This window comes from Sceloporus occidentalis, unplaced genomic scaffold (genome assembly GCF_023333645.1).
Source record: "Sceloporus occidentalis isolate IW3139 unplaced genomic scaffold, rSceOcc1.0.p SCAF_2, whole genome shotgun sequence".
Lineage (NCBI taxonomy): Eukaryota > Metazoa > Chordata > Lepidosauria > Squamata > Phrynosomatidae > Sceloporus > Sceloporus occidentalis.
Window position 1 is genome coordinate 4,468,952 of NW_028316982.1, and position 26,035 is coordinate 4,494,986.

At 43.4% G+C, this 26,035-nt stretch overlaps 1 protein-coding gene across 2 annotated transcripts in view; it reads right to left on the minus strand.

The window, feature by feature from the left end:
* The window catches only part of LOC149317893 (26S proteasome non-ATPase regulatory subunit 1), a 141,296-nt gene that overhangs the window by 13,742 nt on the left and 101,519 nt on the right, over positions 1-26,035 (minus strand). For both annotated transcript variants that reach the window (XM_089508620.1, XM_089508619.1), the window contains 4 exons: positions 13,473-13,575; positions 6,656-6,825; positions 3,022-3,114; positions 216-308 (listed from right to left, as the gene is read on the minus strand). In XM_089508620.1, coding sequence (XP_089364746.1) covers positions 216-308; positions 3,022-3,114; positions 6,656-6,825; positions 13,473-13,575 — 459 coding nt within the window. The remainder of the gene's footprint in view (positions 1-215; positions 309-3,021; positions 3,115-6,655; positions 6,826-13,472; positions 13,576-26,035) is intronic.

Sequence of the window (26,035 nt, forward strand, 5' to 3'; positions counted from 1 at the left end):
TAATATAGTGATAATTTAATGGTGTTCCCCTGTTGACTGATACTGAACAGAGTCAGAGATCATTATTAAGTGCCCAAAGATCCACTAAGACAGAAGCAAGATTGCTCACAGCCAGAAGCTGGGTGGGATGACCTCATGGGTCCCTTGTCTTCCCAACATCCCACCAGAGCATTCCTGGAAGACATTTCAGAGGTGCTGAGAGATTGCAGACTTACCACTTCCATTTTCTCCTCCTCTTTTTTCTCTTTTTCCTTTTCTTTCTCTTTCTTCTTAGCCTTTGCAGTGATCGACAGGACAGCAGTGGACACCTGAGGCATTACAACAAAAACAAGCCAATAAAGGTTCTTTGAGGCACATGCAAAGAGCATGCTCAACTATAGCAGGATGTGGACAAGGGAGAAGAAGGGGTCAAGATGTGTCCAGATGGCCTCAGGGGCAGTGTTCCACACAACAGGATTGCTCAACTAAACGTGGATGCATTTCACACTTGCTCACAAAAGATTTGTTTTGTGCAGACCACTGTACTTCTGAGTGCTTAATATATCATAACTTAATACACCATAGTTGCTATATTACTAAAACAGAAGCCTAATCTAATGACTAGTTCCAACTAGTGCAAACTCAAGGTGTATCTGCACTACGGAGGTTTATCAGTTTCATACCACTACTACTGTCATGGCTCCATTTTACAGGATCCTGGGATTTATAATTTGGCAAGATACATACACTCCTCTAATACAAGGTGCTAAAGCACTCCCCTGCGCTACAGTAGAGAATACTGTGTCCCTCACCAATCCACAAATCCCAGGATTACACAGGATATAACCATGACAGTTAAAATGGTATGAAACTGCTATAACTGTGCAGACAGCTACACCTTCACCAATTCAGTTGCTGAATAACAAGTCAACAATTACATAAATTCCACTAATTCAATGGGTCTACTCTAGCTGGGGCTAGCAATTGGAATTTGGCCAAAGGGAAACCCATCACCGTCCTGCTGAAAAGTTGATAAATAACACAACACTGTGGAGGGGGGAGGACAAGAGAAAAAAAGAAAAATACGGTGAGGGAGAAAAAAAGAAGAAAAAAAGAATAAAATGTGAAACTTTTTCTGGGTGATCTCAAGCCAGGCACTGGAAGGACTGAGCATGCAGAAACCCAACTGGCAGCCTCTTCAGAGGCCAGGCTTCTTGGCCACCCAAATGATCCCATGACTTCTCAATGCAAAGATGGTACAACTTGGAAGGAAGCTGGTCCAGAGCACTGAAATCATGTAAAGAGAAAACGTCTGCGGCCAGAGAAATTTTGGGCCCCTGGCAATTCTCTTCTGTGAAATCACTGTGTGGGCCTTAGACAAATGACTCCTTTCCAACCTCAGTTTGCCTCATCGTTACCTGCAATATGGGGAGAATAATAACCACCCAAAGATTAAAAGGGAATAACAAAATGTGGTGGGAGATTCAGGGCAGATAAAAAGGAAGCCCTTCTTTACATGGTATATAGTGAAACAGTCACTTTCACAAAATGTTAAGGCTTCCAGGTTGTACAGGTTTAAAGGAGACTGGATGCACTCATGGAGGATGAAGGTTCCCAGAGGCTGGGGCTATCCATGGTTATTAGACAAAATGGTTATGCATCACCACAAGAAGCAGAAGGAATAGGCAGGCCTCTGTATATAAGCTGCTGGAGAGTGCAGTATGGAGGGTGCAGTTACAATCTCTGTGTTTTCAGAGGGAACTGGTGCAGAACAGGCCAAAATGCTGAATACAGAGTCATATAGGATGCAAAAGCCCATTAAAAACACCTGCATCAGCTCAGTACCATTTGTGTCCTATCAATATTCAATACTTCGAGCTGCTTTCAGGGTCAATTTGCAGTTTACTGTTCTGTTTCTTTAAAGAGACATGTATTGCCTTCATCAAAGTTCAAATGCAGTGGGTAAATGAAACAAGTAATGTGGGAATACATGGCCATTTAAGTCTTGTGGTGATGCATAACCATTAAGCCTGTTATAACTCTGGTGGCACAATGGTTAAATGCCTGTACTGCAGCCACTCACTCAAAACCATAAGGTTGTGAGTTCAATACCAGCAAAAAGGGCTCAAGCTTGACTCAGGTTTGCATCCCTCTGAGGAGGGAGCTAAAATGAAGACCCAGCTTGTTGGGGGCAATTAACTTACAGTTGTAAACCGCTTAGACACTGCTAGTTTGGTATGAAGTGATATATAAATGAAGCTGTTTTGTTTGTTTGATTTTATGATGTTTGGAACGAGTGGGACACTCACCAAGGATTCAGGGTTGCCTGGTTCCACCACCACCATGTACACCTGTTTGCTGCAAACTTGGGTTAGCTAACATGTTATGGCTGATATCCTATTAGTGACATACACAAGAGTGTAATGCATGCCTCCATATATCTGGTTTTGGTTACTACCGAGGTTGGTATTCTCCTCTCTACAACAATCAATGCATCACCCTCCATCTCCCATTTCACTGATAACCTCACTCCACGGCCATTTAGAGGTTGATGGAGAATAGTAGGGGGAATCAGAGAAGTGTGGACATGTCTCCATAGCCAGACATGATTCAATGACATCATCAGCTGGGACCTCCAGAAAATACTGACAGACCAAGGCAGATAATGTCATAGTTCTGTGCCTGATTATGCAGACGTAGCCAGACACTTTTTAAATCCCCTTCATTCTCCAACAGCCACTAAATGCCTTCAGTGACTCAAGAGTGAGTCCGGGAGGGAACTGAGAGGACATATGTAATATATTTCCCTCTTTGAATTTTAAGCTACACTCTGCAAAATAGGATTTCAGCCAATGTCTGTAAAAGCCCATAAGAAAGCTGAACACATCAGAGTGGCTAGAGAGGCCAAGCGGTAGCAAAGGAGCTTGTACTAGATGCCAACAAAGCCCTAGCTGGTTCTTGGACATCTTGCTGTGATGTGTGTGTGTGTGTTTTGGGTTTTTTTGCCAATGCCAGAGGCAAACATGACAGTGGTACACCCACCTTTTCCTTCTCCTTCTCTTTCGGCACCTCCAAAGGGGCTGGGTAGGCAAAGGTGGAGGGCTTGACGTTAGATCTGTACTGCACTTTTGGCATCTGCAAAAGGAAGACAGTTCTGAGAGTACTGTTAAGAGGCTTGTGGCAGACCTCATGCAGTGTGTGCTTGTGGGGAGACGCACACAAATCACGTAATGCATAAACGCTTCCTCTAGCACTCTCCGGAAGCTTTGGAGTCATCAGCGGGTGTGTGTGCTCCTCTGGAACATCATTATTCCATTAGCAGGCAATTTAGCCTGGTGAGGCATCTTTACTTTCTCTAGCTCCCGCATGGTACAGCATATTGTTTACTCTCTGCTTCGTTTCCTTGCTTTTACTTTTCAAGCTACAAGTGGACAAGCCACCTTCTACAGCAGGGTTGTGCACACAGAAAGCAATCAGTTTGGTACTGGCTACCAAATTCAGTATCTTGAGAATGTCAGGCTTAAAAAACACAAACTAAGTTTCCAGCTCTACTGGGCTGCAGAACTAATTCTCAGAAAGGTGGAAACCACCTCTTCTAAAGGGTAGAGCATAAGAAAAAACATTATAAAATAGGTTTCTAAGAACAGTGACCATATTGCTGTATGCAGTCTTCTGCTCTTCCCACAACTTTCACTAGCATCTCTTTCCTCTGTTCCACTGCCAGCCCAAATGCCACAAGCTCCATCTTCCTCATCCAAGTTCTCTTCTACTGGGCTGCTTTACCAGCTAACCAAGCACAAGCACAACTACTTTCAGGAAGTTTCTGATGATGATGATGGAAAGTGAAGCAATCACAGAGCTCAGACGAGAAGGCAAACTCCCTTATAACTAGGTGTGGTGGACAAAATGTTTTCCCTGACCTATTGGTTTCCTATATCTGAGGAAAGTTTAGTCAAGTTGTGCAGCTGCCAACATTCTGAAATGGTAGATTTAAAAATGCTCACCAGCTCATTCACTGGCTATGAGAATGAAGCTGCCAATCAAATGCCAGTTGCACCAGTCATTCTGCTTGTGGCAGACTTTCAGAATTCGAAATCATACCATATTAGCCTGAATCAGTGTGTAAAGAGATTTAGCACCTTTGAGACTGAGACTAAGCTTTTATAGACTTAAGTCGACTTAATCAGATGCATGGAGTGAAGTGCCAATGGACAGACAGCGAGGAATAGCTTCCTTGATGGCGTCAATCCACTTGTAATGTGCTCTCCCTCTCCCTACCATCTTCCACTTTACCAAGCATTATTGTCTTTTCTGATGAGCCATGCTGTTTCATTATGTGCCCAAATTATGCATTTGATGAAGCAGACTTAAGTCTATGAATCAATATGCTACTAACTGCTTTCTCTCAGTTAGTCTGAAAGGGCTTACAAGATCCTTTTGCATACAGGACAAAAAGAGGCAGCCTGGTTGCTAAGGCATGTGCACTTCACATGCAGAAGCTTTAGACTGTCTAAAATTGTGTTGTAAATCTTCTCTCATCCAATGGTTCTTATGGGGACCAAAGCAGATGAAGATGTGCTGGAAAGTACAGAACCATAGAATCATAGAATCGTAGAGTTGGAAGAGACCACAAGGGCCATCCAGTCCAACCCCCTGTCATACAGGAACTCTCAATCAAAGCAGAAATAGTCCAGAAATATAAGAGGAAAGGAAGGGGTGCTACTGATACACCAAATGGATGTTAATACCAGCTCTAACAGACCAGCAATACTTTAACTAATAATAACTAGTGGCTTAGCTGGCTCTTTGGTAAAGACAAGCACAAAAGCAGCAGTGGAACCTCCATGTTCGGAGGGAATATACTTTTGAACTCCAGATTTCAGAGTGTAAAGAACAGGGGAAGTTGTGCCTTTGTGCTCTCCCTACCTTATTCATAAGCTTCTTAGATATGCTTGGCTAGCCACAGATAAGAAACAGATGCTAGGATCAGATTCTAGGCTATGCCAGTTCAAGTGATGGACATGGCAGCAAAAGAAGGAAAAGTAGGTGGGCACACTGGGAAGGCAGAGACAGCTACCTTCATCCAAAGAGGAAGCTGGACACATCTCAGCCACTTATACCTGCAATTACAAGTTTTAGGCAGGTTGCCTTGGAAAACTGTCTGTGCAGGATAGCAGATTTCCCAAGGCAGCCTTCTTAGTCTGAGGACCCATCCAGGAACCAGACGCTTCAGAGACAGGCTACTTTGAAATACCCAGCTTCCTCTCCAGAGGCAGTAAAACAGCTTTCCCCTGCCTTGCTCCTGTAACTTCCACACTATCCTGAAAAAAAGTGGATTTTGTTAGTACAACCAACCACTGCAGTGGTGTAGGGCACCAACAGGATTCCAGCCTAAATGTGAGATATTTCAAGAGAGAAAAATGCCCTCAAAGTGGCTATATTTTTAAAAACAACTAATATGTTTCAGAAAAGTATATCAAGCCTTTGTCAGGGACAGAGGGATATAGAGTTTGTGCACTCTGGAAACAGATGTGAAAGGCACAAACTTTTCTTCCAGCTATACTAATGAAGAGTCTACTTTTCTTAAACTTGTCAGGCACTTCAGTTAAGTACAGACATTTTGAGAACTGTGTTTTTCTCCTGGTAGTTTAGTTTGGTTTTCAAACTATTTTTTTCCTCTCCGTACTTCACAAGAACTGAAAGCAAAGCAAAGTGCCATGTGGAGATTTTGGAACACAGAATTACCCTAAGAAGGCAAACTGGGCAGGTTTTTATATCTGTTACAGAGTTTTGCTCGAGGGTATTGGCACTACAACTGCCAGTAAGGGGAACATAAAGCCCTGATTTACCTGTTAGAGGATTCAATGAAGGGGGCTGCATTTTGAAGGTGGGCAATGCAAATTACTTGCTAACATACCCAAAACAAAACCCTCTCTACTCTCCAAAGTGGCAAGCCACTTCTCCTTTGCTGCCAATGAGGAAAAAATGTCTCCCAGTGCTCAGGGTGGCAAAGAAGATAATTATGGTCTCAGCTCAGAATGCATTTTCATCTAGGTTTATTGGAGACGTAAACTTTCCAACCTTGCCTTGACTCACATTTTCAAGCTATTTGAGTTGGACCTACTGATTTACAATCACTTTCTTAATGTAACCAAGAAATGGCTCCCTTTCCACCCCAAACCTAATAGCTGAGGCATCTTCTCATCATGTTTTCCACAGCTGGGAGCACAATATCCTCTCTGAGCAGGAAGCTTGAAAGATTAACCTTTCCAAGTGCCAATGTGATGCTGTGCTTACCACTGATGCCCACAGGACTCAAACAGCATCTAAACTTAGTGTGTGTGTATGGGGGGGGAGGCACAGCTCCACCTCATATATTTAATTAGAAAGGATGATACAGAAGATAAGGAGGAGATGGAGTTGGCAGAAGCTTTCAGGGATTGAGCCTGGAACTTCTACACACAATGCTTAAGTATCATTGTGCTTGCCAATGAAGCCACGACACCCGAAAGCAGAAATCCCAGTACAGGGCAAGGAAAATATTCCATGAATACAGGACTGCACAAGTCTGACAAAGAGTTGATCACCAACTAGGTGATCTTGAACCAATTCTTGAACATGGAGAGTATCAAGTCCAATGAGTACTGACAACCATTTCAGTCCATGGAACACTTACCTTTAGGTCTTTGTTAAGGCCAATGACACAGGTTGGGGTGAAAGCCAGAGACAAGAAGTGAGAGAGTGGAAACCAGAACCAGAACTGGGTGAAGACCAGCACTCCAACCACTGAAGGCATGTGTGTGTGTCCAGTCCTTGACTGCAGTGAAATAGTGACATTGTGGCCACCTAGGGAACAATGGAGGCAATGGTTTTGATCAACAGGAACTCCAAGGAACTGTAGTGGTTACGTAATGTGTTACATACAATCAAAGCTGTTAGATTTGCAAACAAGGTGGCTAGGAAGCATGCACCAGTAAGAATTCATTTTCCTTACTCTTACCTCTTGCTTTTTATGTACATCCACTATCTAAACATATATGGCTTTTTTAATTTGTCTTTTCTTTTCTACATGGCAATTTTATCTATTCCTCTATTTAATTGTTATTATCTTAGAGTGTACGCCTTGGGCAGGCTTTTATATACTCCTTAATTTTACCGACTTTGTACAGCGCTATGTATAATTACAGCACTCTAGAAGTAAAGTTTAATAATAATAATAATAATAATAGAACAGAGCTTGCAGAAGTTGTTTTGGACTATGTGTCTCAGAATCCCCAACTGACATTGTCAGTGTCCCTAGACCAAAGGCTGTAGTGGCTGTAATCTCCCCCAAAAGAAACATCCACATGATTATTGTAGAGATCATTTTATCAGTGGCTAATCTGACTAGGTGAGCATGCAGCCTCTTAGAAAAACTGTCAAGAACCTGAGAGCAGAAATGCTGGATCAGACCAAGTATCCATCTAAACCAGATCCCTGTTTCCATCTGTGGTCAGCCAGGTGCTTCAGAATGTGCACGTAGAATATGAATCATCCTGTCCTGTTTTCACCCCTCCCCTGCCCAAAATCTGAGATACACTAGCTGAGAACACAAAGGTCCTATTCAGATGTTCTGCAGATATGTGGCACAGTAAAAAATTATTTGCATTCACAACTTTTCTGCATGCTCTTTTTTTTATTCCTGATACACTCCTCAGATCCTATCTTTCTACTGTCTCACCCACCTACAGTAGTTGGAAGCAAAATTATTTTTCCACTCACTTTTCCTCTCACCCATCTGTAAATCCTAGATCTTCTGCCATTTCACAAACCCTCTAAGAGTCTAAGGAGAAGGGAAAAGTCTTCCAGGGTTCATAGTCCCCACCCACCCATGCCTCCCTTCCAACTCAGAAGCAGCTTCAAGATTTGCTTCTGTCTCTCTCTAAAAAAACCTCAGCAACAGAATTAATCCTGCTGAGTATCCAAACTCTGCCATTTCATCCCCACAGTACAAAGATCAGATGAGTCTGTCAGGCTGATGTTACACAGAAGCACCCAGTTAAAGTAGTTTGGCCCATAGACGGTGTTAATCTGATTTCCTGTTCTCCATCCAGTTTAGCTCAAGTTGAACGGTGATCATTGGTGAGTACTGGTAAGTCCAGGGGACAGAGGGCATGAGCTGTTAGGTGCAGGCAAGCTTTAGGCCATTTCCATGGGAGACCTACAGACCCAGTTACAAACAGGGACTTTTTGTGGTCTTGTCCAGTCCATGGTAGTGGGCCAGAATGTGATATGGTCAGATGAAAAGTCATAATCATATCACAGGTAACCATACGGAAAAATTCTAAATGTGTAAAGCAATGGTGGGTAAGTGATGGGGATTAGGGGACTGCACAGTCCCCCACACAGGGAATCTTGGAGGACTGCACCTCAACCTCATCTCTCTTATTATTTTTTCCCTGAAATGTTCTCTAGCACCACTCTCTGGCCCAGGAAGGTCTTCTGTTCCAACAAGTCCCAGGTCACTTCTCTCTCTCTCTCTCTCTTTTTTTTTTTTTTTTTTTTGGGGGGGGGGCTAAAAAGCATGATAAACATGTTGCAAAATTGCCCTCACAACCCTCCTAGGGCAGTGGTTCCCAATCTTTCATCCTCCATGTTTTGGACTTCAGCTCAAAGAAGCCCCAGCCAACTTGGCCAACAGTCAGGAAATCCAAATCTTCTGGGGGACTAAAGGTTGAAAACCACTGTCTTAGGGTGCAGTTGGAGGTAGGTCAGGGCAAAAACGGAGGTGCTTGGGAGCCAAAGGCATGCTATGGACTACACTTTCCCCACCCCTGGTATAAAGTATATTCAGGAAAGGGGATATTCTGTCTGCATTGCTGAAGATTGTGGGCTGTCTGCCCATCTATTGTGGTGTAGAGTACACACTCTCTCTCATCACTCACACACACTCCTGTCTGGAGTTCCTTCAGGATGCTTTTGCATGCCAAGCACATGTTTCATGCTGAAGCCCATCATGACTTAGGTTTATAAAACTCTGGAATTTTATTTTTCAACATTTACCCTTTAGATGGAGACTGCCTAAAATCTGGCATTTCTTGAGCAGCTGACCTCATCCCTGAAGTATTGCATTCACCCTGTTACTGTTTTTGTTCTCTTAGCATGTCATCCTCTCTTTCTATTGGCCTAAATCTTTCTTCAAGCTTGTCTGGGGAACAGGGAAGGTGTGAGAGGCTTGTGTTGTGTTGCTGCTCATCTCAGAAGAATTCTCTTTCAAGTCAAGCTTCAGGGACTTGAAAAATGGCGTGAACATAAAAACAATCAATCAATCAATCAATCAACAAACAAAACTCATCGAATTTTTAGATTCAAGATCAGCTTATGCCCAACTGACTTATGGACAATCGGCTCAGAAAAGGCAGTAGTAGGTGCAGCTTGTTTATCTTCATCTTTGCTCCTCACATGCAGCCCTGTTGCTGAATCACGGGGCTTCTTCCTATGCAATGCCTTCCCTGCTGTTGGCTCCAATTCTAGTCCACGCTCTGGTGATCTTTGTTCTTCTCCTCTTAGGCTTGCTCTGGTCAATGCTTGACACATGGCATGCTGGCTGGAGGGGCTTCTGGGAATTGTAGCCCAAAACAAAAACATCTCCAATTTCTGAGAAAATTAAAGCTGCCAAAATTACTACCCCATCACTCAGACCATGTGTTAGCTTTGCTTCCCTTGGATCAATCATTCCCCAGGGGAGGAAGCCATCTCATTTGTCTCGTTCCAATGATGTCCCTAGGACATGGCTAAGGAGTGTAAGGCCATCCCAATGTTGCTGAACTTCAGCTTCTAGATTGTCTTCAGCTTCAACATTGTCTGTGCTGGTCAAGGCTGCTGGGAACTGAAGTGCTCCCAATTGCTCAAGGACAACATGATTGCCACCCCTGTGCCCCTGGAACTATGATATATCATGACGTAATGTTGTTCCCACAGAGCCATTCACCAGGAGGGATACTGTATGGAAATGTCAACCAATGTGTTATTTATGAAAGTGAGTGGAAAGCTATCTGTTACCCCGATGCTCAATGGTTTGATTATTCAATTACAGCCACTCAGACCTCTAATTGCTCTTTCTGTAACTTTCTGAGATGGCTCTGGATCTCTAAGCCCCATGAAATTACTACAGTCTAAACAACGTAGGAAAAAATCACGATTATACCTCCTAAGACAGAACGTTAACCCAGTTTATCCAGGTAGCTAGCCATCTGGGCAGATCCAATTGCAGGATAGCTACAACTCAGCCAAATGAGTCAAACACCCAATAAAATCTGGTAGGAAGAAACTCATGCACCTCCCCAGAATGCTGATATGCTTTCAACTAATTAGTTTCTAATGACTTGCTACTAACAAAAAAATTGTGACAAAAGACATTCAAATGTGGGTATGAAATGTTTAACATACGGGTTTAAGGGGACATTGGAAAAAATGTTTCTTGAAGACTCCTCCTGCACCTTGAAGATATATGTTTAAATGCCTGATGCTGCCATGAATTTAGTAGAGTGGCCCTTCGCAAGCCAGTAAATTCTAGCCTGTGCTATGAGCAATAATATGGGGACAATAATAATTTCCCACCTTACAGGGCTATTGTAGAGATTACTGATATAACATACATAGATTCCTCTGAACACTCTGTCAGCCCCCTAGAGATTGTACTCTCCAGATGAGTTGAACTATAAATGCTAGAGTCCCCAGCTGGCTAGCTAGCTTCTTATATCAAAGTGACACCCGTCCAGGGACAAATGCAAATGTTCTAGGGCAGAGGAGATAAAAGGCCATTGTAACTTAGCTATACCAGCCACAGCACACAAGATGGCTAACCTGAGCTCTGCAGACGTACTAGCTGAAAATGTAAGCCTCCACAGCTCATTGCCTCCAAAAAGGATTTTGCACTGGGCTACAGCAGTAATGGAAATCAGGAATTAAATGTAGCTTCTTAAGAGCCTCTTGGGGAGGAAACAGGAGGATGTTGGTGAGGCTCCACCAATTCAAAGCTTACTTTAGCAGTGCAGCCATTTCTTTCAGTCCACAATTAATGTGCAAGTAGCAATCTGTTGAAATGCAGATTTCTATCAGGGATAGATTTGATGTCCTGAATTATGTAGAAAATGTTGTTATACCTAATAGGTAAATTAAGGTAAAGTGTAGTTATGTGTGCAATATATGTTATGTTATAAGGTAACGGTCTGTTGAGAGGGGTGAGAGAATGGGATGTTGGGATTGACTGGCAATTGGCTGAAAGTTTGAAGGGATTAAAAAAAACACTATTGGTGCATACCAGTTGGATGGAGGAGTTAGAGATGTTAGGAGAGTCAGAGCTGAAACAGACTGGCTCAAAATGCCAGCTTTCTGGCAGCTTGGAGCCGTGGCATACACACAACGCATGCCCCGCCGCTGCTAGGAAGTTGCTGGGCTGCCCACAAGTGGGCTGGCTTTGCTGTGCTCTGGCAGTGAACCATTTACATGCTGTACCCTGCAGAAGCACCATAAAGCTGCAGCAGGGAGGAAAAAGCCATCTTTTTGCTGACTCAAAAAGGAGTGGCATTTTGCCTCTTCTTTTTGGGCCGGCAAAAAGCCAAATTGGGGCTGCGGTGTGCGGTTGCCGTGGCCCTAACCCAGCTCTCTCAGGGGTGGCTTCAAGCCCCTTAATCAGGGGTGGCTTCAAGCCCCTTAGTCAGAGATTAGTTAAAGTCAGGTCAGAGCTAGTTAGGCTATGAGTGAGAGATGTGAGAATTGCTGTCAGTCAAGATTTAAATGTATAAAATAAGTAATCTTTGCTGTTATGTTCAGTTTCTGGTTAATAAATCATTTTTGTATTTTGAGCCTCTGGAATGCTAAATAAGGACTATTGGAAAGATGAGTTTGGACATTTGTTGCCTGTAGTGCCAGCAGTTATTCAAAGGCGGTGGTGTATGGTGAGGAGATTAGGTGAATAAAGTTTTGAGCAGGAACAATGAGGGTAGAATTCAGAGACAAAACCATGTTATTCTGGAATACCAAAAATCTCTTTGCATACAGAAATCATGAGGATATCTCAAAGGCCTCCACATTTGATGCCAGAGTAGTGGGCAGGCCAAGGCATTGATAAATGGAAGCCCCCCCCCCCCCCCCCAATGGTCAACACACGACCAGACAATTTCATGAAGTTTGGAATTTTTTTTAGGCCCCTGTCCCTCCCGCATTGTTAAAACATGGAAATGAAGCAGCACAAAACCCCAACACTTCATCTTTAAGCAAGGTGCATTGGGAGGGTGCACCTGGTTTTCAAGCAGAATAATGTTTGTAAAAGCATTATTTAGCTAGAAAGCAAGCCACACACTTCCGATGCTCCTTGTGTTAAAGGCAAAGGCCAGCCTTTTCGAAGTCATGCTGCACCACCACATTTTGGCAGTGCAATGGCAAACCCAGCAATGGCAGGAGTAGGGACAACCTACTAATCTATCACCAATGAGAGAGTAATGTGCCCTCCAACTTGAAGTTGCCTGACTCCTTTACATGCTATGGCAACAGTAATAAAATCTCCCAAAGTGAGTGGTCTTTAGTTTTTTGTGCACAATTTTTTGCCTGAATCCATGCAGGCACTATCCACTTAATGAACTATGCCTCCTCCTCCTCCCAAACTGAAACAGGCACCTGCTTACTACATATCCCAGAATGTTTCATGCAAGAAGAATACAAACTGGTGAAACTGCCTTTCATTACATCACCACCATGGCAGACAACATCATCTGGTCAGCAGACAAATTGATGATAACATCTACATTAGTACATATCCCCTTCACACTGTACTTTAACCACACAAAAACAATGTAATTACATTTAATGCACATCCTACCCTGGCATCTATATGCAGAAGGCAGATTAAAGCTTTGTGCCTGTATTTTTCATGTGCTAAAGCAACCAATTGTTTTGTATTGCCTGCTTAAAGCATCTCTTTTTGATGTGTTTGTTTACCAGGCTACTACATGTAAAACTGCTAGAAGTTGGCATCTATCTATCTATCCATCCATCCATCCGAATATTTATACACCATCCTCTATCTAAAGATGTGGAAGCAATGTACAATAAAATCAATAAAATTAATGACATCCTGTTTTTAACTTGTCAAATTGTTTAATATGTTTTTACTCTAAGTTATTTTTTTCTTGTTTTAAAAATCTTTTAATCTACTCGAATTGGTTTTTCTCATACTCCCCCCTGAGATCTTGCGATACAAGGTTCTATTTAAATATTTCAATAAAGGACAGAATAAATAAATAAATAATAAGCACTTGGTACTAGACAACAAAGGAAGGATTCGGTGTGAGAACTGAAGATATGTCTGGTTTATTAAAAAACTCAAACCTTGTGCAAGCTGGCAAGTTAACTACATTTATTCGTTCAATGTGTTGAACCAATTAGGTGAATGAATGAGATGATTTTTGCGGGACTGACTGAGCGCATCAGTTCACTACAGCAACAAAAGTTACCTGCATCCAATATGCCCTGGGCTAGGATTGCTCCAAACTTGGCCATGACGTCATCATGTTTATCATTAATGACTTTGGAGTAAAGCTGTCTGAACTGGCTGACCTGCAAAAGAGAGAGAGAGAGAGAGAGAGAGAGAGAGAGAGAGAGGGGGGTAAGATTTAAACATAAATATCAAAGAGAGTTACAGAAATCCAATGCACCATGGTGTATAAACAGATGGCTCACAAATCCAAAACATTAAAAACAAACCTTATTTCCATAGTATTTTAAGCACGCTGCTTTACAGCTGTCTTAAGAAGAAGGTGTGAAAACACATAAGAAAAAATACACACTATGCTTGCAACTCTTTTTGGGGACTTTAGTTTTCCAAATATAGAAGAATTTGGATACCCACCTCAGCAAGTGGGTAATGTGGATCAGTGGAAACAATAGTGGCCCAACATGTTTATGAGCAGCAGCCACCACCTGGTCATGGTGCAACCAATAAACCTAGCCAAGACATTTCTGTACAAGCACAGAAAGTATGTTCCTACAGCAGGAAGCTATTCCTCTCCGTTACTCAATTCTCCCAATAAATCATACCGAATTATGGAAGCAACTAATATGATTCCTTCCTAAGCCAATTCCTCTGCATGTTTAGAATTGCTTTAGCATAATGAATGGAGCAGTGTTTCCGTAAAAGCTGCTTGTGAAGGAAAACAAGGAAGCTACCGACAGACACACACATATGCACACACTCTTTAGTTCATTGGATGAATTTGAAATCTTGTAGAAAATCTTTGGGATGGAAGAGGATTCACAAGGGCTCTGATGTTCCCCAACATGAACTCATTTAGGGCTTGTCATCTCCACAGAAGTTTCAAGGAGAAAATTCAATCCAATGGTGGGGGGGAGACACAGACTAGGATATTTCGAATTGTACAAAGTGATCTTTTTTGAAGATGATTATCTTCTGGGGGAGACTTGAAGGGTCCATCCAGACTTGTGACTTGTGACTCTCTGTACACTGGCAGCGCCAACATGGCATTCCTGTATATGTCAGACCCACCACCCATCCAGCTTACATCTGCTACACATAGCCATTTACTACACTTGATTCTTATGTACTAAGAGTCAAGATACATACACTTCAAGAATTATGGTAAGAATTATGGTAATTCTGGAAACTTGCATATGTGTGTTGGTGGAGACCTGCAGGAGGAAAAGAGATTAGATGATGCCAACTCTGTCCATCCTGGTACTTTCCAGATGTGTTGGGCTACAGACTAAGTTGGAGGCGGCTGCCCCATATCTGGTTAACCCTACAATCCCTCCCCTGAACTGAGGTTCTCAGGGTGCCAAATTCCTCTCTTGGTACAAGAATCTACTCACAAGAAACACACACAGGTCTAAAATCATCCAACAAAGCAGGAAGTGTTCGGCTTAAGCATCTTTCAACACTTTGCACAGCAAAAAGGAACATTCCCAATGAGGAGGAAAGTAAAAGGCATAGCAGCAAAGACGTTGAAAGATTAAAGCCAGGTTGCTTTTCACTTGGGGTGCTGCCACTTCATTCCTGTGGCTCCAAGGATTGGTGGGTTCAAGTTGTTTATATGCCCTTGACAGTTGCTATAAACTTTGAATTTTTTTTTAAGTTGCTAGCCCACACGGTCCATGATCTGGAATTCACACAGTAATCAAATCTTCAGGGAAACAGATCCTGGACAAAGCTGGGAGACATTCCGCAGATCTGCTAATGTTCACGCTGGCGTCCGCAGTCTGACAGAAAAAGGCCTCTGTGTACAATGGGGCAAAGACAGCTGGCTGGGTCCCTACTTGAGGATGGAAGTGATTCATTAGCACCACAGGTTACACACAAGCCTGAAGGCCAGGGACTGGTGAGGAGCATCCTACTGGAAGGTGACCTGACTAAAGTGGGTATTAACAGCTTAAACACATGTAAGATCTCAATTAAAACTGAAGATACATCACCATATCAAAAAAAAGGCTCACCTTCTAGAACATGGATGAGAAATAATTACTCACTTCAGAGCCTAGACACCAGCTCCTGGAACCCACCAGCTATGGGCATTGTGGCCTGGAGATTTTGGGAATCCTTGTCCAAAGTGACTTACTCAAGTTCTAATAATAATAATAATAATAATAATAATAATAATAATAATAATAGGATTTATTTATATACCGCCCAATCACTGGGAATCTGGGCGGTTTACAACAGAGGGGATAATAGACGGTTCCCTGCCCTCAGGCTTACAATCTACAAAGACACGACACAAAAGGAGAAGGGAATGGTGGTGGGGGGGAGAGGATCAGGTCCAGCATTCTTCTCTCCCTCTGAGGCCTGGAACAAGGCAGATGGACTGGAGGGAGGGCCCTTCTTCTTCTCATCCCCTTGCATCCTCATCCACAAAGTATCATTTCCAAGCTCTGATTAAGAGACGCTCTCTGCTTGCTGTTGCTGCACCATTCTCTCTATGCAGTGCCCGATTTCTAGAGATCCATCTCCTTCCCCCAAGAGAAGGCCAAAATGAATCTTGCACCACCAGCCCCTGTCCTTAGATCTCTGAAAGTGAAATATCTAAGTCCACAATTATACATTAGACATACAGAGTAGGAACGGCAGGACAGTGATGATTCATGCAAATGACCAGCAAGCAGTCTTTTCTACAGGCAGGTACTTTTGCTTCCACAGAGTATTAATTTATTCGCTACTTCACAGTCTGCTCGCAGGATCGTAGCAGCATGCGGTTTGCAAATGAATGAGTTAACTAAACTATGGACAAGGCTCATTTTTAGTAACAGGAACAGATTAGATCACTCACACTCTCTTTCACACACACATACGAAGATGAGTAACATTTCTGTAGTTTAGACTCTAATGGGGTTGGAAGGGAGATCTGAGCTGGAAAATAATGCATTAATTCTCCCATCTCTAAAAGTGATGCTTTTTTTAAAAGGCTTGTCTGCATTTGATGGGAACATTATAAAAAATCAGCAGAAAGCTTAACCATACGGTACTTATTTAAGATGGCATATCAATGCTATAGTTCAGTACCAGTTTTCTGAAAGCCCCCAGCCTGTACTAAATTAGAAAACTGGGTGTAATGGAGAAGAAACCTCCCTCTTTTTATGATTCAGGATATTTGTTCCAAAGGAAGATTTAGTCTTTCTTGCTTTCACCTAAACGATATAAAAGTCCTTTGCATGTGAAGGAGGGCATTGATTATATTTTCATTTTTTCAAGAGAAAATAACAGACATTTGGGAGAGTGTGAAAAAACTTCCTCAGATTTTCTTTTTAAATCAGTGAAATGCTTTTTCAAGACAAGGATTTATTCACTCTACAGCACACTCTACATCAATATGGAATGTTCTTTGTTTAAGCTGTACAGTTTAATCTTCACAGCTTCATTAAGTGCAGCCTGATATCCAAATATGCTATTAGCCCTTCATGTTGTGACTGAAATGTTTTGTCCAATAACTTCCTTTTGATTATGACAAAATGTGCTATTTTCATTTTTCCTGCTTTCAAGATGGCAATGACTAAGACAAGATGTACTTACAGGCTGCTGCGATCTGCTTCTCTCTCGCTGTAGTTACCTGATATATTCACAATTTCATTTGTACAAAACTAACAGATTTATCCATCTGAGACTGCAATCCTTGGCATGCTTACTTGAGAGTAAGCATCATTAAAGAGAGTAGCTCTTACCTCTGGGTAAACATACACAGGGTTAGTTATGAAAGCTACCTTGGGGAGAATTTCTATCCTTAAAGGCAGTGTACAAAAAGAACTGAATATAACTGCTCTGTAAATCTCATACATGTGCCAAAAAATGGTTAATTTTATATGCTGTCCTTTAAACTATGTATTTATTTTATTGTTAAAGCAGTAAAAAAAAGGCTTGGTAAGAAAGTAAATGGTAGTTATATGCCATGCCCCATGTCTATTTTTAAAACCTGGGAAAACTTTTCCCCCCAGGGATTCAAAATTTTTTGGAAATTTCACATTTCTATTTAAATCCAGTAATTGTTTCTTCCTCCGAATCACCATGAGTACATTTCTCATGTTCTGAAGAATTATGGAGGCCTCAAAACATGTCTAGTACTCTTGAGACTCCTCAACAAGTGTGGGGCAGACAACTAAATCTATAATGTGGCTTTAAACAGTGTGGAAGGGCCGTGGGGGCAAGAACTGCTGCAATTGTTGGCTGTTTTGAGCTCATTTTGCCTTTTGGGGGTTTGGGGGATTTGGAAGGTTCAGCCATAAAAACGTCCCCCGTGGGCCACAAGTGGACCACTTTGCCCACCCTTGTAGTACAGAATCCCAAAAATCAGGCATCTGCAGCCTGGTACCCCCCAGATAGTTTGGATACATGTCCCAAAAGCCTGCAGCTGGCCCTATATCTCAAATTACGAGGAAGAGAGGCAACACAAGGAAGTCCTTCTCTGCAACCCTCATTGAAATGAAGAGGGATGAACGAGAACACTTCCCTTTACGGTAAATGTTGGACTACATGTTTCCAACCCAACTCTACTCCAGACCCCTTTCTTAGTGGGAAACTGTTCCACAACCTCAACTCTTTTAAGTGGGCCAGAGCAGCAGCCAGAACTCAGAAGAATGTGCCGCATGGCATTATTTTTAGAACAAGGTATGAAACCGGAGGGCGTCCTGTCCTCCACCCTTGACAGAATTTCATGGCTCTTTGAAGCTTTACAGTCTTGGAAAGGGCCTGCGGGGATTCATTTGGGTCTGGTCCAGGGCAATGCTGGAACACAGGCAGTGATTCACTACACCTCCTTTACAGCCATTTAGCACCATTGACAGAACTATGCAGCTACCAAGCTCCACAGAAGTTAAAATATGACCAACCATGATGTTAAAACAATCAGTCAGGAGGACTATGATGTATATGAAGGGGTGGGTGAAGTATGTGGACTGCAACTCCCATCAGCCCATCCAGTAGGGTTGCAAAGAATATTCATAAATATTTGAAAAATGGATGAAAGCAGGTTTTCAAATGTCAGGAAATCCTGAGTCAAGTCTAGGTGGGTGAGAATCTTCACAGTTCAGGACCTATTCTGAACGAGTGAGCAAGCAAGCAAATAAATAAATATGTGGGTTTGGGCACAGAAAATAGTATTTTCTGCACAGAAACAGTAGTTTGTTTGTTTTTTGGCAAAGAAAACAATATTTTCTGTAAAAAAAACCCAGTTTACTGTACAGAAAACAGCACCTTCTGTGTAGGAAAATTGCTTTCAGTGCAGAAATGGAGTATTGAAATAGAAAAATTGTGTTGTTAATAGCCCTTGAGTGGATTGCAGCTCACAGCGAGCCTTTGGTGAGATAACTCCAAGCCCCCCTGTCCTTCACTACTCTGCTTAGGCCCTGTAGTTTCATGCCTGTGGCCTCCCTGATTGAGTCTATCCATCTGGCATGCAGTCTTCCTCTCTTTCTACAACTTCTACCTTTCTTGGCATTATTGTCCTTTCTAATGAGTCATGCCTTTTTAAACACATTATAAGTCCCCAATTATAAAGAGTACTCAAAAGCAGCCAAGAGAAAAACTGTTTTATTTGCATTTTGTCAGGAAGAAAAAAAGTTATGAAGCTGCCTTGGATCTCATCTCAGGAGAAAGGCAGGACATAAATTCAATAAATAAATAAATCCAGTATGGTCAAGGGTAAAGAATACTGAAAAGTGTAGTCCAGCAACATCTGGAGGGCTGCACTTTGCCCACTCCTCCTCTTGAATAATGTAACTGCTGTCCAAAAGCAGTGGTGGTGAAGGTGGGTATAATTTGACTGCCTTTTTGGGCTCCTTCAGGCCATTTTAGGCCCAGAAGATGACTTTCTCCCAAAGAAAGTGACCCAAAAGTTGACTTTCTGATCACTACCTGATGGGAAAAGGCTTCTTCTGGGCCCAAAAATGCCTGAGAGAGTTAAAAAAAAGTGGCAAAATTCTCTCCACTGTTTCCTATGAACTTGGAAACAATTCCAAAGGGTAAACCCCTGACAGTTGCCCACCCCTGTTCTAAAGGAATCTTTTGGCCATCCTTATCAAAGAAGAGTTATACCAGCCTTCTCCAATGCTATCTGCTCTAGAAATTTTGAATCAAACCCACACTAGCCTGCTGGCCATATTGCCTGGAGCTGGTGAGGTTTATATGATTTATTTATTTGATTTACTGTATATACTCAACTATATGTCAACCTCATGGGCAAGTTTGGGGCCAAAATTATGAATTTTGATATAACCCATGGATATGTTAAGGGTAAAACTTAGGGGGAAGGAACAAAGAATTCTGGCAGGCATAACTGTTTGGGCTCACACTAAAGTCTGGATAGATGAGGAGGAAACTATGGGAAATGGTGGCTGTGCGATATGGGAGAGAGTGGGAACCGGGCACAGGTGGGGATAAGAACATGTACACATGTTGAAAAGGATGTAAACACAAATCAAAGAAAATGGAGACTATGTTATCAGTGATTACAGACTGTAACTTTAATGTAACTTTGCCTGATTTCAACCCATAAAAGCTGGCAAACACACAGAAATGTCTTATTCAGATCCCTGAAAGCCCAATTCCCTTTGGTGCACCTTTGAGGGGAAGTGTCAAAGAGCTGCCACTGCCACCATTTTGCCACCAAGGCATTCAAAAAGGTCAGATGCAGCACTGCAACAGAGTAGAGAGGGTTGGTGCTTTTTTAAGGTTCTCCTGGAACTGACTAAACTCTCACCTTTCATTACTCTACTCAGAGAAGATGATGGTTCCTTTTTTTATAAGAGTTAAGGTACAGTACCTATACTGCCCCACGGATAGGTCAACTCAATTTTTAGGTCAATTTTTGACTAAAATTTCTAGATTTATACATGAATATATACAGTATATTCTGCCTTTCACCCAAGATAGGACTTAGGGTGGCTATATCCCAAAACTTCTGTAGGGTACTCAGTTGAGGAAGAGTGAATTATATGAACAGCCTGGATCAGGCATGGGCATTATGTATTGTATCCTACCGCCATGTCTTGGAGAAGACTGTGTCCAAGCCACTTTATTTGATCAGAGATTTTTGGTGATCAGTCAGGAACAAGAGACGCCTAAATCCAATCGCTGATCCCAACCAGAGTGGTTAATTCCTGAACCATAAGTTAATGCTTATATAAAACCCACTGATTCAATTAAACCTGACTGTACTGCTGACTCAGAAGACTGATATTCCAAAGGTACATATAGGCTGGGATGTTTAAGTTACAGTTCAGAAACAAAGCCAAGAGAAGTTCCAAGGAGTCTAAGGAAAGGAAGAGCAAGAAGTAGAAGGGGCATGGATAGGAAGCAAGGCAAGAAAGTAAGGCAAAACACTGGATCTCTTTGCTGCAGACAGGATATACTCATTGCCATAGGCAGGAAAAGGAAGGTTCAACATAGTAACGCAGCTGGTGAAACTGCCCAAGTTGACATTTTGAGCAGATAAAAGGTTCCAACCCATCTCCCAAGGAGCTCCTTAGTTTGACACTTCCTAAGGAAAGCTGAGTGAGGAGGGCTTCACTTAGGCCAAAAGAGCAGAACTGGCCTTTGTGAACAATTTTGTTTAATTTGTCACTCTTGAAGATCAATTAGCTAGCACCTCATTGGTAGTAACAGGCCTGTTCTTTGAAGAAAACAGTAACACACACAGACACAGACACATATTCTGATGAGAGCCTTACTTGTGCTTAAAATATTTTATTACCACACATGATGCTCAGCAATGGATGCAAACTACAGGAAAAGAAATTCTACCACCACATGAGGAAGAACTTCCTGACACTGAAGGTTATTTGACAGTAGAAGGCACTGCCTCAGAGTTTAGTGGAGTCTCTTTCTCTGGAGGTTATTAAAGAATGGCTGGATGGCCATCTGTCAAGAGAGCTTTTGACTGTATATTCCTGCATGGAAGAAAGGGATTGGACTGGTTGGCCCTTGGGTCTCTTCCAGCTCTAGGATTCTATGAGTCTACCATTGGAAGACCACAGGTAGAAGAGTCTCAAAGAGCAACTAAATATGTGGCACTGAAACATTAAGCTCTTCCAGTAAAAGAATATACATGAAGTAAGACTTATCTGCATAAACTAAGACTGAATAATCACAAAGGCAGACATAAGGGTGAAATTAGTTGAAAAGCTTGGGGAAAAGTCTGCTGCCTTTCTTTCCCACATTTAAGTCTCAAGAACTGGTTAAAAGTCTGGTTTCACTGAAGGTCTCCTGGGAAGTTCCAGTAATGCAGGTCTGGGCCATGTGGGCTGACCAATGGAGTGAGAGCTGGTTTCATACCAATGTCTCATCTGTCACTTAAGAATTTAGAAGGCAGCTCCATTCAAAACACACCACCCCCAAGGTGACACAAAGGACGCACCACGCCTAAGATACAGAATGAGTTATCGAAACTGAGTGTTTTAGCTTACCCTCATATTAAGAGAATGATTCTCCCTATCACATAAAAGTAATTTAAAGTCTTGTGTTTCCTCTGTGAAAGTGCAATCAAGCTTTTCCATACCCTTGTCAGGTGGAAAATGACAATTATGGACTTCTTAGCAAGAAATGGAAAGTAACAAGTTACAGGCAACACTATTTTCTTTAATCTTCCTGGTGAGAAGAAAGAACCATATGAGTCTACCTGAGTTGTAAGACTCTGAGGGGAGGGATTTCTCTTGGTCTCACCACTGTCATGGTCCCACCTGATGTGGACACAGGAAGCATATTTTCCATGGCTGCTCCTGGGCTCTGGAACTCTCTTCCTAGAAAGCTTATGCTGGTCTCCTCCTGGTATCTTTCTGGTAGCAAGTGAAGACATTTTTTTGTTTTGACAGGTCTTTACAATACTCAAGGAAAGATCCAAGCTAGGTGCATGGCAGTGTCATTGCACAGCTTTTAATTGTTCCTTTATGAGAGACCACACTGGGATGCTGGGAGCTTTAGAGCAAACAAGGAATTGTTTCAAGCCCTGCCATTGTATGAAGATAGTTTGGTAGCTATCCTTGGTACTTATATATAAACTGACAAACCAGTATGGTGTAATGGTTTGGGTGATGGACCTATGACTCTGGAAACCAGGGTTAGAATCCCTGCTCATCCACTGAAATCGACAGGGTGAATTTGGGCAAATCACACTTTCTTAGCCTCAAACAAAGCTGAAGAGAAGATCCAGAAGAGGATGATCAAAATGGTGAAAGTTCTCCTCTATGAGGAGCAGCTTAGACAGCTGGGATTCTTTAGCCTGCAGACGAGAAGGTTAACAGGAAACATGATAGACATGTTTAAATATTTGAAGGGATGTATGATATGGGAGAAGGACCAAGCTTGTTTTCTGCTGCTCCAGAGACTAGAACACAGAGCAATGAATTCAAACTACAGGAAAAGGGATTCCAGCTAAACACTAGGAGGAACTTCCAGACAGTAAGAGCTGTTCAACAGTGGAACACACTGTTAATGTATAATAATAATAATAATAATAATAATAATAATAATAATAATAATTATTATTATTATTATTATTATTATTTATAGCCCGCCCAATCACAAGGAATCCAGGCGGGTTACAACAGTAAAAATAAAGATAATAAAATAAAATACAATAAATAAATAAAATACAATAAAATTAAAGAGAGCGAAGTGAGTACATTCACAGTTAGGCCTGATGGAAGTTGGGCCTCTCTTTTTCACTCCCTCCCAGGTCTGATGGTGATGTCATGGAGGGAGGGCTCTTCTTCTTGAGGCAGGATTTTATTTTAATTAATTTTAATTTAATTCTTCTCATTAAATTTAAGAGAAGAATTGGTGGACAGAGTGACATAAGTCACAGTAAATGGGGAGTAGAACTAGGTAGGGAAGGCCTGCCGGAAGAGATCCGTCTTAAGAGCCTTCTTAAAGGCTGTAAGAGTAGAAATGTCACGGATCTCCTTCGGCAGGTCATTCCATAGCTTCGGAGCTGCGATGGAAAAGGCCCTCTGGGTGACTGAAGTTAGCCTAGATTTTATTGGCCTCAGAGGGAGCCATCAGGCAGACCAGCAACATCTTGGACTGCCTGAAGGAAGAGGCCCCTCCCTCCTCAAATGTCATCTCGGCCTCAGAGGGAGCCATCAGGCAGACCCAGCAACATCAGGGACTGTCTGAAGGAAGAGGCCCCTCCCTCCTCAACTGTCACCTCGGCCTCAGAGGGAGCCATCAGGCAGACCCAGCAACATCAGGGACTGTCTGAAGGAAGAGGCCCCTCCCTCCTCAACTGTCACCTCGGCCTCAGAGGGAGCCATCAGGCAGACCCAGCAACATCAGGGACTGTCTGAAGGAAGAGGCCCCTCCCTCCTAAACTGTCATCTCGGCCTCAGAGGGAGCCATCAGGCAGACCCAGCAACATCAGGGACTGTCTGAAGGAAGAGGCCCCTCCCTCCTCAACTGTCATCTCGGCCTCAGAGGGAGCCATCAGGCAGACCCAGCAACATCAGGGACTGCCTGAAGGAAGAGGCCCCTCCCTCCTCAACTGTCATCTCGGCCTCAGAGGGAGCCATCAGGCAGACCAGCAACATCTTGGACTGCCTGAAGGAAGAGGCCCCTCCCTCCTCAACTGTCATCTCGGCCTCAGAGGGAGCCAGCAGGCAGACCAGCAACATCTTGGACTGCCTGAAGGAAGAGGCCCCTCCCTCCTCAACTGTCATCTCGGCCTCAGAGGGAGCCATCAGGCAGACCAGCAACATCAGGGACTGCCTGAATGAAGAGGCCCCTCCCTCCTCAACTGTCATCTCGGCCTCAGAGGGAGCCATCAGGCAGACCCAGCAACATCAGGGACTGCCTGAAGGAAGAGGCCCCTCCCTCCTAAACTGACATCTCGGCCTCAGAGGGAGCGATCAGGCAGACCCAGCAACATCAGGGACTGCCTGAAGGAAGAGGCCCCTCCCTCCTCAACTGTCATCTCGGCCTCAGAGGGAGCCATCAGGCAGACCCAGCAACATCGGGGACTGCCTGAAGGAAGAGGCCCCTCCCTCCTCAACTGTCATCTTGGCCTCAGAGGGAGCCATCAGGCAGACCAGCAACATCAGGGACTGCCTGAAGGAAGAGGCCCCTCCCTCCTCAACTGTCATCTCGGCCTCAGAGGGAGCCATCAGGCAGACCCAGCAACATCAGGGACTGTCTGAAGGAAGAGGCCCCTCCCTCCTAAACTGTCATCTCGGCCTCAGAGGGAGCCATCAGGCAGACCCAGCAACATCAGGGACTGTCTGAAGGAAGAGGCCCCTCCCTCCTCAACTGTCATCTCGGCCTCAGAGGGAGCCATCAGGCAGACCCAGCAACATCAGGGACTGCCTGAAGGAAGAGGCCCCTCCCTCCTCAACTGTCATCTCGGCCTCAGAGGGAGCCATCAGGCAGACCAGCAACATCTTGGACTGCCTGAAGGAAGAGGCCCCTCCCTCCTCAACTGTCATCTCGGCCTCAGAGGGAGCCAGCAGGCAGACCAGCAACATCTTGGACTGCCTGAAGGAAGAGGCCCCTCCCTCCTCAACTGTCATCTCGGCCTCAGAGGGAGCCATCAGGCAGACCAGCAACATCAGGGACTGCCTGAATGAAGAGGCCCCTCCCTCCTCAACTGTCATCTCGGCCTCAGAGGGAGCCAGCAGGCAGACCAGCAACATCTTGGACTGCCTGAAGGAAGAGGCCCCTCCCTCCTCAACTGTCATCTCGGCCTCAGAGGGAGCCATCAGGCAGACCCAGCAACATCGGGGACTGCCTGAAGGAAGAGGCCCCTCCCTCCTCAACTGTCATCTCGGCCTCAGAGGGAGCCAACAGGCAGACCAGCAACATCTTGGACTGCCTGAAGGAAGAGGCCCCTCCCTCCTCAACTGTCATCTCGGCCTCAGAGGGAGCCATCAGGCAGACCAGCAACATCTTGGACTGCCTGAAGGATGAGACTTCTCCCTCCTTTAACTGTATTTTTATTGTATTAACGATTTTACTGTACACCGCTATGATCATCGCGGAATAGCGGTCTATAAATAAAACATATTATTATTATTATTATTATTAAGTAGATTCTTCCCCGAGGACCTTAGAGTGCGGGACGGACAGTATGGAAGTAGGCGATCTCTTAAGTATTCTGGACCCAAGCCATGTAGGGCTTTGAAGGTAATCACCAACACCTTGTACCTTATATAGAGTTGTATGAAAATGTTCAGATGTGACAAAATGGAAATGGTCATTTACTTTGCAGAAGCCTGGAATTGGCTGCAGCTAGGACTCAAAGCAGCAGGTGATGTCCAAGGTCACAGTGCGTGCCAGAAGCACATAGCAATATGTAAATATACTGTGTTATCTTTGCAAGGGGGAAAATATTCCAAGATGCACAGGAACTTGTACAGGAAGGGGCTGGGCAAGGTGGCCGCATGGCAAATGTGTGTATAAGCCCAGATGTCCATTTGTACAGCTTGTTGGGGGTTTGTAGTTGGTGGTGTTGGTAATTGTTCTCGCGTGTGTCTTTGCAACAAATAAACAGAGTGCCTCTTCGGAGATAAGCCAGGCTTTGGTGTGCATTCATTT